This window comes from Oryzias melastigma, linkage group LG20 (assembly GCF_002922805.2).
Source record: "Oryzias melastigma strain HK-1 linkage group LG20, ASM292280v2, whole genome shotgun sequence".
In the NCBI taxonomy this organism is placed as follows: domain Eukaryota; kingdom Metazoa; phylum Chordata; class Actinopteri; order Beloniformes; family Adrianichthyidae; genus Oryzias; species Oryzias melastigma.
Window position 1 is genome coordinate 257,245 of NC_050531.1, and position 11,817 is coordinate 269,061.

General features: G+C 49.1%; 1 protein-coding gene across 1 annotated transcript; it reads left to right on the forward strand.

Annotated features, from left to right (window-relative positions):
• The first annotated feature begins 264 nt into the window (after positions 1 to 264).
• ptchd1 (patched domain containing 1) lies at positions 265 to 9,448 on the forward strand. The gene is made up of 4 exons (XM_024280546.2): positions 265 to 1,112; positions 5,216 to 5,930; positions 7,246 to 7,931; positions 8,004 to 9,448. The coding sequence occupies exons 1-4, from the start codon at positions 699 to 701 to the stop codon at positions 9,102 to 9,104; spliced, it is 2,916 nt and encodes a 971-aa protein (XP_024136314.1). The 5' UTR covers positions 265 to 698; the 3' UTR covers positions 9,105 to 9,448.
• Positions 9,449 to 11,817: the final 2,369 nt, after the last annotated feature.

Below are 11,817 nucleotides of genomic sequence, written 5' to 3' on the forward strand. Positions count from 1 at the left end.
TAGGGACATTATTAGGATTAGCATCACACCTGAATCCGGACATCAGAGATTGTTTTGAGACTTTAGTCATCCTCACCTGGAGTCTGAGGACAGTCCGTCGCTGCAATGACATGATTTCTGGTGGACTCACTCTGATCTTTGGTTTCTTCCTTCAGACCGGAAGCAGATGGGGGGTCAGCAGGTGGGGCTGCTGGGGGTGCTGGAAGGCATCATCACTGTCATGCTGCGGCTGGTCTCCATGGCAACGGTCTGCAGCAAAGGATGCTGTAAGTTTGAGCCGCGTGAGGGAGAGGAGGAAAGTTTGGGCGCCAGAGGATGAAGCTGCTCAGCCCAGCGGGACTTCCGGGAGATCACCGACCGTCTCCCCGCATCACGGCAGCAGAGAGGGGGGCGGGGCAGATGAACGGGAGAGGCGGACACGCCCCGTCCCCGGTGTGACAGCCGGCGGACGGCGGTCTGATTCCCTCACGCAAACACCCGCGTTCCCGGTGCGGAGCCTCCGGTCCCGCCCAGCGGGAGGTGCGGGGACTCGGTGATGATGCGGGGAGGGACCGGGCAGCACGCGCCTCTCTGCTTCAGCGCAGCACCGCGTGCTCAACTAAGTAGTTGATGGATGAGGCGCGAGCCGCCGCGCGCATCAGCTCTGCGCAGGTGTCTCCTCCGGTCTTCTCCCGCCTCTCGCCGGTCACCTCCCGCCGATGCTCGGCAGCGCGCCCGGGCTTTCCGCTCGGTGGGAGAGGCTCGAGCCGCGGCCGCGCGCCAGGATGCTGCGCCAGGTGTTGCACGCGGGCCTGAGGACTTCGTTCCGCGCGCTCGGCCGGTTCGTGGCGGGCCACGCGGTGTTCTTCGCCTCCGCGCCCGTGCTGCTGTCCGTGCTGCTGGGGGCCAGCTTCAGCCGGTACCGCGTGGAGGACGACGTGCAGAGCCTGCTCGCGCCCAAACACAGCCTGGCCAAGATCGAGGGCAGCCTGGTGGAGAGCCTGTTCCCGGTCAACCGCTCCCGGCACGCGCTCTACTCCGACCTGCAGACGCCGGGCCGCTACGGGCGCGTGATCGTCACCGCGCGGAAGGGGAGCCTGCTGGAAGCCGCTCACCTGGACGCGGTTTTAGCGGTAAAACGGCTTCTTATTCACAGACCGGTCAACAGGTGAACGAGACTTCACCTGAGGAATTAGAGCTGAACAAACACAAGCTGCAAACAAGACTTTTGAAAAACACTCAGAAACACAAAAGACTAAATAAATTAAATATCTTTAAAGGAAAGAAAATGGGTTAAAACGGCTCCAACAAACTGGAATGAGGTCTAAAAATCTTCATTAAAGTGGGAATAAAATAACAAACATTTTCCTCAAAAACTGTGAAGCCAAAAAGTTGAAAAGATTTCTTGATTTTTAGTGATCAAATTAACAAAACAGACTTAGAGAAGCTCTGAAAATATAACTCAACTTTTCAGATTAATCTAAAGAACCTCCAAAAACTTCAAAGGCTACATTTTTAATCCAGAAAAACTTCTTCAAATCGAATAAAACAAGTTCTGAAAAGTAGTTAAACTGCAACAAACATAAAGCTGTTACAATAGTGAAGTCTTTGGAGTTAAAGGATGTTTGAACAATTCTGTCTTCAATAAAAAATACTGTAGTTTTATAGATTTATCTGTTTAAAAAGTGTAGTTACGATCTTTTTCAAAGTGGTTTTAATCAAACGATGTCTGAGCCAGCAGAGACATTTAGAAGACGGTAAAATATTTATTAACATGAATACAGCAGAAACAGACATTTATCACCAGAAACTTTGACAAAATCTTGTTTGTTCTATAATGAACAGATTTTCCTAAATCTGATGTCAGCAACAATCATGCTGAGTTTTTGTTTTTGCAGAGTTCATAAAGATGGAATAGTTTCAACAGAAAAGTCAGTTAGCATTCTGACAAATCGTCTTTTCATCTGAATTTCTTCAGCTGACTCAAAGACAGAAGGTGCTCTGAACTTCTATGCTGTTTAACAGGTTTTAGAGGATTATCAGACACATAAACTGCTTCAAACAAACCTTCCACTGTGAAGGCTGACTAATGGAAGTAGAGACAGACCATAGTGACCCATTTTCCTGTAGAACATGAGTCCACAGCGGAGACTGTGCAGAGAAGAGCCCACCACACGGGCATAAATCCTCTTACATAATCTGACAGCATCTTTCTTTTCCTGCGCCTCCGCTTCTCCTCGCTCAGCTTCTACATGTGAGGTCCAGCATGCTCCATCAGCCTTCCTCCTCCCTCTGAGGACGGCCTGCTTGCAGTCTGAGAGAGTGGAGTCTCTGGAGGATTTTAAATGACCCACTGCAGGACAGCATGCAGTCAGCATTCTGCAGAGAGGGGTAGACGGGTGGAGGAATGGAACTGTCCTTTCTCTCTGGTTAACTTCATGGTCCTTCATGGTTTCTGTTCATTCATGCTGCAGAACATCTCGTTTCCCATTTTCTCTTGAGGTGTCCCCACTGAGAGAAGGCTCAAAAAAATGATGCCAGATTTTTAGTCCCATAATCTGAATTTGTTTCATCTGGGTCCATCAGAGTCTGATTATGACCTAATCCCTGGACTGACTGGTTAACACGTTCAGGTGAGATTTAAAGCATTTTCATCTTCTGTCAATGAGTTCTTAGGGCTCAGTTATGGTGTTCACTTTGGTTCTAACTTTCAGGGCTTGTTGGTTCTTTTGGGTTCGGTCCTGTAAGGTTCTGATCCACCTAAGTTTGCGCTGAAGAGGATAGAATCAAAGTCAGTATTGATCTGTTCCACATGGAGACACTTGTCTTCTCCTCTGATCAGTCCAGGAAGGCCCAACGGTTCTGAGCATCTTCACAGATGGGTTTGGTTCTTTGGTCAATGTTTTGTCAATCTTGACCCGTCAGTCTTCAACCTGCGGCTCCAAATCCACAGGTGACTCTCCATGGTGGATCCTTGGCTAAACATGAGTCAGCAGCTCCTGCTCAGGACTAATCAAACCTAAAGAAAACAAATAAACAAAGCTCATAAACTAAGACTACCAAGGCCCAACCCCAAACTAAAATAACAAAACCCAGCAGTGTAAGACTGCTGAGGACAAAGAGGGAAAGAGAACAAAATGCGGCTCCTTCTAGGTTTTGATCAGTAGAAAGGAAGCCCAAATGACTCATTCACTGTTAAAGGACCCCCGACCCAGTCCATGTATCAGTATTTTATCCATATTTGTGGTTTTATTTCTTTTCATTTGTTTCTTTTGACCAAAGCTGTAAAAACACAGAAAACATGATGGAAAATGTCATTTCCTGCAGACTTTACGGACTTCCTGTTCTTCAGGGAGACTAGAAGAAAAGTATCTTTACCTGCTGGAACTTTCTGTTATACAGTCATTATGTTTATTTAAAAAGTGGAAGCAATTATTAAAACAATGAAGTAAAATCACTGAAAAGATTCGAGGAATGTTGTTTTAGGTAAAGATCTAACATATTTCTTTAAAGTCTGGATGGACGAACCTGAACACAAACATGAATCTGCTGTAAAAGTTGACAGAAAATCTCAGCATGTTTTTCGTTCACTCGTCTGAATGAAAGCAGAGGAATCTTCAGTTATGTCAGACGGTTTCTATGCCTCTCACACGTTTATCTCTCATACATATTAAGAAGATGCTTCTGTTTAAAAAGTCAAATCAACTTATGCTCATAAATCATTCAAACCTAAATGTTCAACTGAAATGATGCTTTTAAGCTTTAAGCTGAACTTTCACAGATATTTGATCATGAAAAATGCATCAGCTCATCAGAACACAACAGTTTTACTGTCAGAGGTTTTGCTAGATTAAAGCCTCTGCAGAATATGCAGATTAGGATTATCCTGGATCCGCAGGTCTGACGTTTTCATCTTCCAGTATTTATACCATAATAATGAGAATCAAACAGCATGACTGAGAACTTCCTCACAAGAGTTTAAAAAGTTTTGCCTAAATGTTTTAAACATTTGTGGTCATTACTCGAGTCATCTTCCAGACTTTAAAGTTCAAAGGATAACCTTCACAAACAAAAAAACGATTCAATCCAATAGGATTAAAACTGTGGATTAATTTGATCCACAGAGGATTCTTCCTGATGATCACCAGGTTTCCTGAAGTCTTCGTCTCAGCATCATCACATAACCTTCATGGACATGAACAGATCTCAATTCTTTCCATAGATGCTGTTTTTCCTGCACTTCATTCATTTGTTCTTTTGTGTCTAATATAAAACCTGACAGAGAATGACGTTATTTGTTTGTGACGTGAGTTGTTCATGAGGGCAGAACCTTTTCTGGATGAAGTTGCAGATGAACTCTGAGGTTTTAACCAGATAGTTTCAACACAAACTATGAAGAGTCTGCAGTAAATAATGTATTTGAGGGTTTCAGCTACAATCTAGAATACATGAAAATAATAGTACTGTAATAACCAATGAGGAGAGAAGATGCAGGTTCAGACAGATGAAATCATAATTATTAATTAATGAACTAGTGATCAGAGGAGCAGGAGTCATCTGGAGGAGGTTCAGTGTGGACGGAGACTCCAGCTGCTGATAAAACAGATTCTGTCAGCTCACCTTCATCATGAGGAGCTCTAAAAACTACAAACTCACCATTGAAGACTCCAGAGTTTCTGTCACATTAGACAGTTCAACAGATTCATGTGTCTGAGTTCATAACTTGGATGATGCTGTACCTGGAGGATCTTCCTCAGAACCTCTGAGGACTCAGACCCAGAGATCAGATTCAGTGTGGATCTGACTGCTATAGAAACCTGCTGGGATTGTGGAGAAATATCAGCTGAGGTGAGAAGGACGAGCTGAGAGTCCAGCCTCCAGGAGGAAGATGCTGAATTGAACCGTGACGTGTGAAATCCTCGCTGTGAGGCCTTGGAAGCCCCTCCCCCTCTGAATGTCTGCGGAGGCTCATATTTCTGGTCAAACTGAGACGTTTGTGCTGCAGATTCTCCTGCATTCCTCTGAGGTCCGGGCTGACTGTGGTGCAGACTGGCATCAGGCCTGTTGCCTAGCAACCAGCACTGTGGAAGCTGGCAGTGTTGTGTGGTTGCTATAGAAACGGAGGAGATGCTGACAGGACTATTGTTACCACGTGGAGGTGCACCCCCGCACGTCTCTGTGTGTTGTTAACAGAAACTTTGCAGTTCATCACTGAAACGTCTTTGTCTCCTCGCAGCTGCACAGGAACATCTACCAGATGCAGGTGACGTTTCCCGCCGCCGGCCTCAGCAGCTTCAACTACTCCTTCTCCTACCTCTGCCTCCCAGACGACAAGAATGGCTGCATCATCGATGACATCATCCGGGCCATGGAGGAAATCCAGGCGGCCCGGGCCTCCAACCGCACCCTGCCGGTCCTGCACTATCCCATCACCCAGCTGGCGGACGGACGGCGAGCCTACATCGGCCACCAGCTGGGCGGCGTGCAGGGCTGGGGCCCAGGGGGGGCGGTGCGAGCTCAGGGGGCTGGAGGCAGAGGGGAGGGTGTGCGCTCTGCCAGGGCGCTGCAGCTCACCTACTACCTGCAGGCCCGCGGCGAGCTGATGGAGCAGGTGGCCGGCCTGTGGGAGGAGGCCTTCTGCGCCGAGCTCAGGAGGTTCGCAGCCACACACTCCAGGCTGGGGGTTTACCCCTCCACCTCGTCCTCTCTCAGGACCGACTTCCAGTTCTCCTCCATACTCGCCCACCGCCCCCTGCTGGCCAGCTTAGGAATCTGCGGGGTGCTGGCCATCCTCTGCTGCTCCATGCGGGACTGTGTGAGGTCCAAACCCTGGTTGGGGCTCCTGGCTCTGCTGTCCATCACTCTGTCAGGACTGTCTGCTGCTGGAATCCTCAACCTGACCGGGGCCACCTACAACTCCACGTACCTCGGAATCCCGTTTGTCATGCTCGGTAGGTGCACGGCCGTTTACCTGCAGCTGTTCGGGTCCAAACTTAGTGTAGGACAGACTGAAGCTGATGCTAGGGAGGTCACAGGTCAGCAGAGCTGGTTCTGGAGGACTGCTTCAGGCTGAATCACAGCAGACAGAACATCAGAATGAATGACAGGTCATGAGGCATCGACCTATAAGCCTGTCCCTAATGCAAAGATGACGTCTTCTGACTGGAAGCAGAAACCAGAACAAGGTTCTGAATTTTGGTCTGATAGAAACATCGTAACATCTGATACTTCGGCTAAAATCATGAGATAAGATCTGATAGGTTGATATGTTAGACTTCTGCATGATTTTTAAATGTGATGATTGAGACCTCAGTTTCATTTCCATTAGTTTTTATATTTTCCTAGAGGACGCTAGAGAAGGACTAAGTGAAAGGTCTCAAGGTCGTCCTGTTGAGGTGGTCTTCCCGTAGAGGTGGTCGTCTTGTTGAGGGGGTCGTCCTGTTGAGGTGGTTGTCTTGAAGAGTAGGTCATCCTGTTGAGGTGGTCTTCCTGTTGAGGTGGTCTTCACGTAGAGGTGGCCGTCTTGAAGAGGTGGTCGTCTTGAAGAGGTGGTCGTCCTGTTGAGGTGGTCTTTCTGTTGAGGTGGTCGTTCCGTAGAGGTGGTCGTCTTGAAGAGTTGGTCATCATGTAGAGGTGGTCGTCCTGTTGAGGTGGTCTTCCTGTTGAGGTGGTCTTCCCGTAGAGGTGGTCGTCTTGTTGAGGGGGTCGTCCTGTTGAGGTGGTTGTCTTGAAGAGTAGGTCGTCCTGTTGAGGTGGTCTTCCTGTTGAGGTGGTCTTCCCGTAGAGGTGGCCGTCTTGAAGAGGTGGTCGTCTTGTTGAGGTGGTCGTCCTGAGCAGTTGGTTGCCCTGTAGAGGTATTCATCCTGTAGAGGTGGTCGTCCCGCAGGTCTTGTTCTGATCAGGACCCATGCAGTAATAATTTTGTTCATTTGATTTTTTTCTGGAGGAGATCAGCCAATCAGGAGGCTGTTGGTATTGTTGATTTTTTAAGGTTTTTTAGGTTTTTTCATGAACCTGAAAGATGTTTCTGATGAAACATGTTTTTCCTCAGTAATCTTTCAGAGTCGTAGTACTTCCAGCATGTAAACCCATCAAACATTAAAGCAGAAATGAGAGAAAACTTTCATAGTTGTCTGGTGAAGAAGGAATAACTGCTGTCATGTTATGAAGTGAACCAGTTTGTTCTCTTCTGACCTTTGATTGACCTTTAACCTCTGATCTGGAGAGGATGGGGTCACTGAGTGTGTCGTGTGCTTCCTCCGACAGGTCACGGGCTCTTTGGCTCTTTCGAGATGCTGTCGTCATGGAGACGGACGCGGGAGGACCAGCACGTGAAGGAGCGAGTGGCAAGTGTCTTTGAGGACGTCATGCTGCGGTTCTCCAGCTCCACAATGCTCCACCTGATGACCCTGGGCCTGGCCGCCTCGCCGCTCACCAACATGGAGGCGGTGCGGCTCTTCTGCCGCACGGCCGCCCTGGCCGTGACCGTCAGCTACGTCTACATGCTGTCTTTCTACAGTTCCTGCCTGGTGTTTACGGGATACCTGGAGACCGGCTACCGGCACGGCTGCTTCTGCCGGCGCGTCCCCAGACCGGACCGGCTGAGCTCTAAGCCCGCCTGGTACCGGTGCTTGATGTTCACCCGGTACCAGGATGAGAGCCAGACCGCTAACCCTCAGCTCGCCCAGTCTCACACTCTACCGAACTCTGACCTGACCCGGACGCGAACAACCATCAGCACCGGCGTGCACGCACATGTGGGGAACTGCTCACATACGCACCCCCAGCCCAGTGTCACGGCCAGCATGGACCACCACCTCCTGGACTCGCATCTGCTGCTGGGCTGTGTGAGGCGTTGCTATGGAAACTGGATCACCAACACGTATGTCAAACCTTTTGTGGTCCTGCTCTACCTGGTCTACATCTCCTTTGGTCTGATGGGTTTCCTCCAGGTGAGACAGTCAGTCAACCAGCACCTGCAGCTGTGTGAGATCCTCACCGCTTAACCAACTCTGTCTGTTCAGGTCACCCAGGGCTCGGACCCCAGCGCCGTGGTTGCCATGGATACGGCCACCGTCCTGTACACACGTGCGCAGCAGCGTTACTTCAGCTCGTACTCGCCTGTGATTGGCTTCTACATCTACGAGAGCGCCCCCTACTGGAACTCCTCTGTGCAGCGGGACCTTCTGGAGTACGCCAAAGGTTTCCAGAGGATAAGCTGGCTGGAGGCTTACCTGAACTACCTGTCCGACCACAACCAGTCCACCAGCCTGCCGAGGGAGAACTTCACCTACACGCTGCGCCACTCCTTCCTCCGCCAGCCGCAGTTCGCACACTTTGCAGACGACATCATCTTTGCAGAGCGTGGTGAAGGGGAGGAGCCAGATCTGGCAGCTTCTCGCATCTTCCTGGTCGCTAAGACAACAGAGAACAAGCGCGAGGAGATGTCGGTGCTGCTGGACACGCTGCGGCGCCTGTCCTTGACCTCTCGCGTTCGCTTTCTAATCTTTAACCCCTCCTTTGTGTACTTGGACCGCTATGCGGCGGCGGTGAGCTCGCCGCTCAGACACTCGCTGCTGGCCGTGCTCTTCCTCCTGGGTCTGTCCTCTCTGGCCATCGTGGAGCCGCTGGTGTCCGTGTGGCTGGGCCTCACCTTGCTGTCCGTGCAGTTTGGGGTGCTGGGGTTTATGACCTTATGGGGCGTGGAGCTGGACTGCATGTCGGTTTTGTGTCTCATCTCGGCTCTGGGGCACTCGGCGGACTGCAGCGGGCCGCTGCTCTGTGGTTTCGCCTCCGGTCAGGGGGAGAGCCGGACTCGCTGGGTGAGAGCGGCGCTGGAGCGACATGGCGTTCCGTCTCTGCAGACGCTCATCTGCTATGGCGCCGCGTTGGTCCCGGTGGGCTCTGTGCGCTCCAACCTCACGCAGACCATGTTCCGCTGCCTCGCCCTCACAGCCTGCTGCTCCGCCCTGCACACTCTGGCCTTCCTGCCCACCCTCCTCACCTTCCTGCCCCCCTCCAAGAACCGAGGCCTGCGCCCTGCCGGGGAAAGCCAGAGACAGGGGGCGGAGTGTGTGGAGATGAACAACAGCACCAGGGTGGTTGATCAGATCACTACCGTTTGAGGAACCTGCTGCAGCCTGAGGGGGTGGAGTCACGGTGGTCCGGGAGGAGTCTGAGGTCCAGAGAGCCCAACTCCACCGACATGAGTAGCAAGAAGAAAAAAGATGGGGCTGGAGAGATGCGGTTTGTCGTTTCCATGGTTACCTCCCTGGAACTTGAATGAAGTTTGTCTGGAAATGTTCACTACTGTCAAGAAGCCCCGCCCCCTCAACGTCCCACATGTGCTTTAGATCTCTATCACTCTGTTTGCCTTCTGCTACCAGCTGACATGACACGAGTCAGCACTCTGTATGACTCCAGGGTTTCTACTTTGATGCAAACCAAATAAAACCCCACAAAGAACCGGCTCCTGTGGATCTGTCGTTGGTGGGAATGAGGAGGGGCCGTGGAGGTGGGAGGAGCTCACTGGAAAACCTAAAGTTAGTAGTTGAAAATGTTTTTAAGAGTTTATCCGGACCATTGACTGTCTATGAGGACTGGACTGAGTGGCTCCACCCCCAAACAGGAAGTTCCTACTAGCTCCAATAGACTTCAATAGAGAAATAAAGAGCTCTCATCAGTCGTTCTATTGGTCAGAATAAACATTCTGGCTCTGATATATTTGTAACATCTTGAAAATCTCGTTTAATTTCTGCAGTTCAAGTTGTAAACTGACTAATCAGATGCCTCAGTAAAAGTAGGCGGAGCCTGTGGGCCCCGTGTCCAATGTTCAAATGTTTGACAGATTTAATGTAGCCTGCTTGTAGTGGTAAGGGCGTGGCCTTCCAACAAGCCCACTCCTGATTGGAGAGTGGTTGCCATAGAAACAGTGACTGAGACCAACTTGGACGATTCACTGCTTACTGACCACGTCAGATTCTTACGGTGTCCATGTGGTGAAAAAATGGAGGCTGATTGACTTCATTTAGTCGGAGGTCCAAGTAGACCATTTTCTAATGGGGAGCCACTCCAGTTCTCTGGTACAGTCGAGGGATCTGAACTCTGTTTTAGGTTGGAGATGTGTTGCCTCCTTCTAATGGATTGTTTTAAAGCCAATTATCTATGAAAATCACGGGGGGGTGGAGGGGGTGGGTTTACTCACAAAGGCGACCAAGTGACCAAAACACTAAAGACCCCACTGGACTGGATGGTTCGGATCACATAGAGTCCATTGAATGCCGTGCTGAGGGTCCATATGGGTCTACAGCGGTCCGGCGTGTGTGGGGTGGGCTGGGGGGTCCGGTTGATCCTCCAGGAGTTAAGGATCTGGTGAGATGTCTCGTCAGGAGTCTGCTGTGGATGATGAAGGTTGTTCCTGCTGAGTGAAGGTTTCTGCTTTGAAGATCTTTTCCATCCAGCACGAGTTTGTCTTTAAAATGTATCTCAAATCAAGGATTTTACCCCAAAAGTTCAGTTTAAATAAAAGTTAATAAAATCAATCATCATCGTTGAGGATAAAAATGCTGTTAAATGTTTATTGGCTGTAATGTGAAGTTTGCTCCGACTTTATCAATGATGAGAAAACTGTAATTAACCAAATTAATTCTTTCTTGTCAGACCTGGAAAATGACTAAATCTGCTGAAAGGTCTCTCAAAGAAATGACATTAATTAGCCGCATGATTCAGTTTCTGCTGCTTTGGGAAACACTCTGAGATCCATCTGCTGAAGTGAGGAGAACCTTCAGGAACGAGGGAGCAGCATGAGTCGGAGGAGAACTCCTCCAGGAGGTCTCAAAGGAAGACAGAGAGAGGATCAGACGTCTCTGCACTCATCTCAGGTCAGAGGTCATGATCCAACAGTCAGAGGATTGGACAAACGGATCCTTGAGAGAGTTAAAGGAGAACTCCCCGATCTGAAGGACATCAGCCTATCAAGCACAGTGGAGGTGTTGTCATGGTTTGGGCTTCAGTCTAAACAGTGAATCCCAAGACCACACAGAGACACAGACACTCACATTCATACATAAATGGTGTATTCAGCACTTTACTACCTTAATGAAGGCCCAGAGCTCTCCACACTCCACTGCTGAACACTAGCATCAACCTCTAACACCCGGAGCAACGTGGGGTTCAGTGTCGTACCTACAGACACTTCGACTCATGAGCAGGCGGGCTGGGAATCAAACCTGCAATCTTCCAATCTGAGGTTGACCACTCTACCCCTGCACCACAGCCGTCCCAAAGGAGAATTTAGAACGACCAGTTAAGCTCGGAAGTCTGTGTTTAACCTGAAAGCAGCGTTCAGGTGTTCAGGTCTGATCCATCAACACAAACATGCCAACCAGATGTCCCTGCACTGCCCTCTGCTGGAGGGTTAACGCATCTACACACCAGAGAACTTCCTGTAGGATTGATGTTACAAGTTTAGTATAAAAAGATGCTTACAACTCACAGCAGATTTTTCGGCACGAAAAAAATAAAAATAGAAAACGAAACTAGCATCTCTCGAATTGGGATTTTTTTTTTTACGTTTGACAGAAAAGTCAACAGCCCTGAACAGCTAGTAACATATGTTGTGCAGAATAAGATAATATGTGCTTTTAACTCTCAAAAGATCAAACTTTTTACCAAAGTTTTGCTTTGCATGTAAAATCTGTTCATTCTGGAGGTAGAGTTGAGCAAACAAGACGTCTTCAGGTCAACAGGATGTAAAAACAAACAGAGTTTATCATCTATGTGAATCTCAGACATCAATATAAATGTAACTAATCTAAATTAAATAAATACTAATGAAGT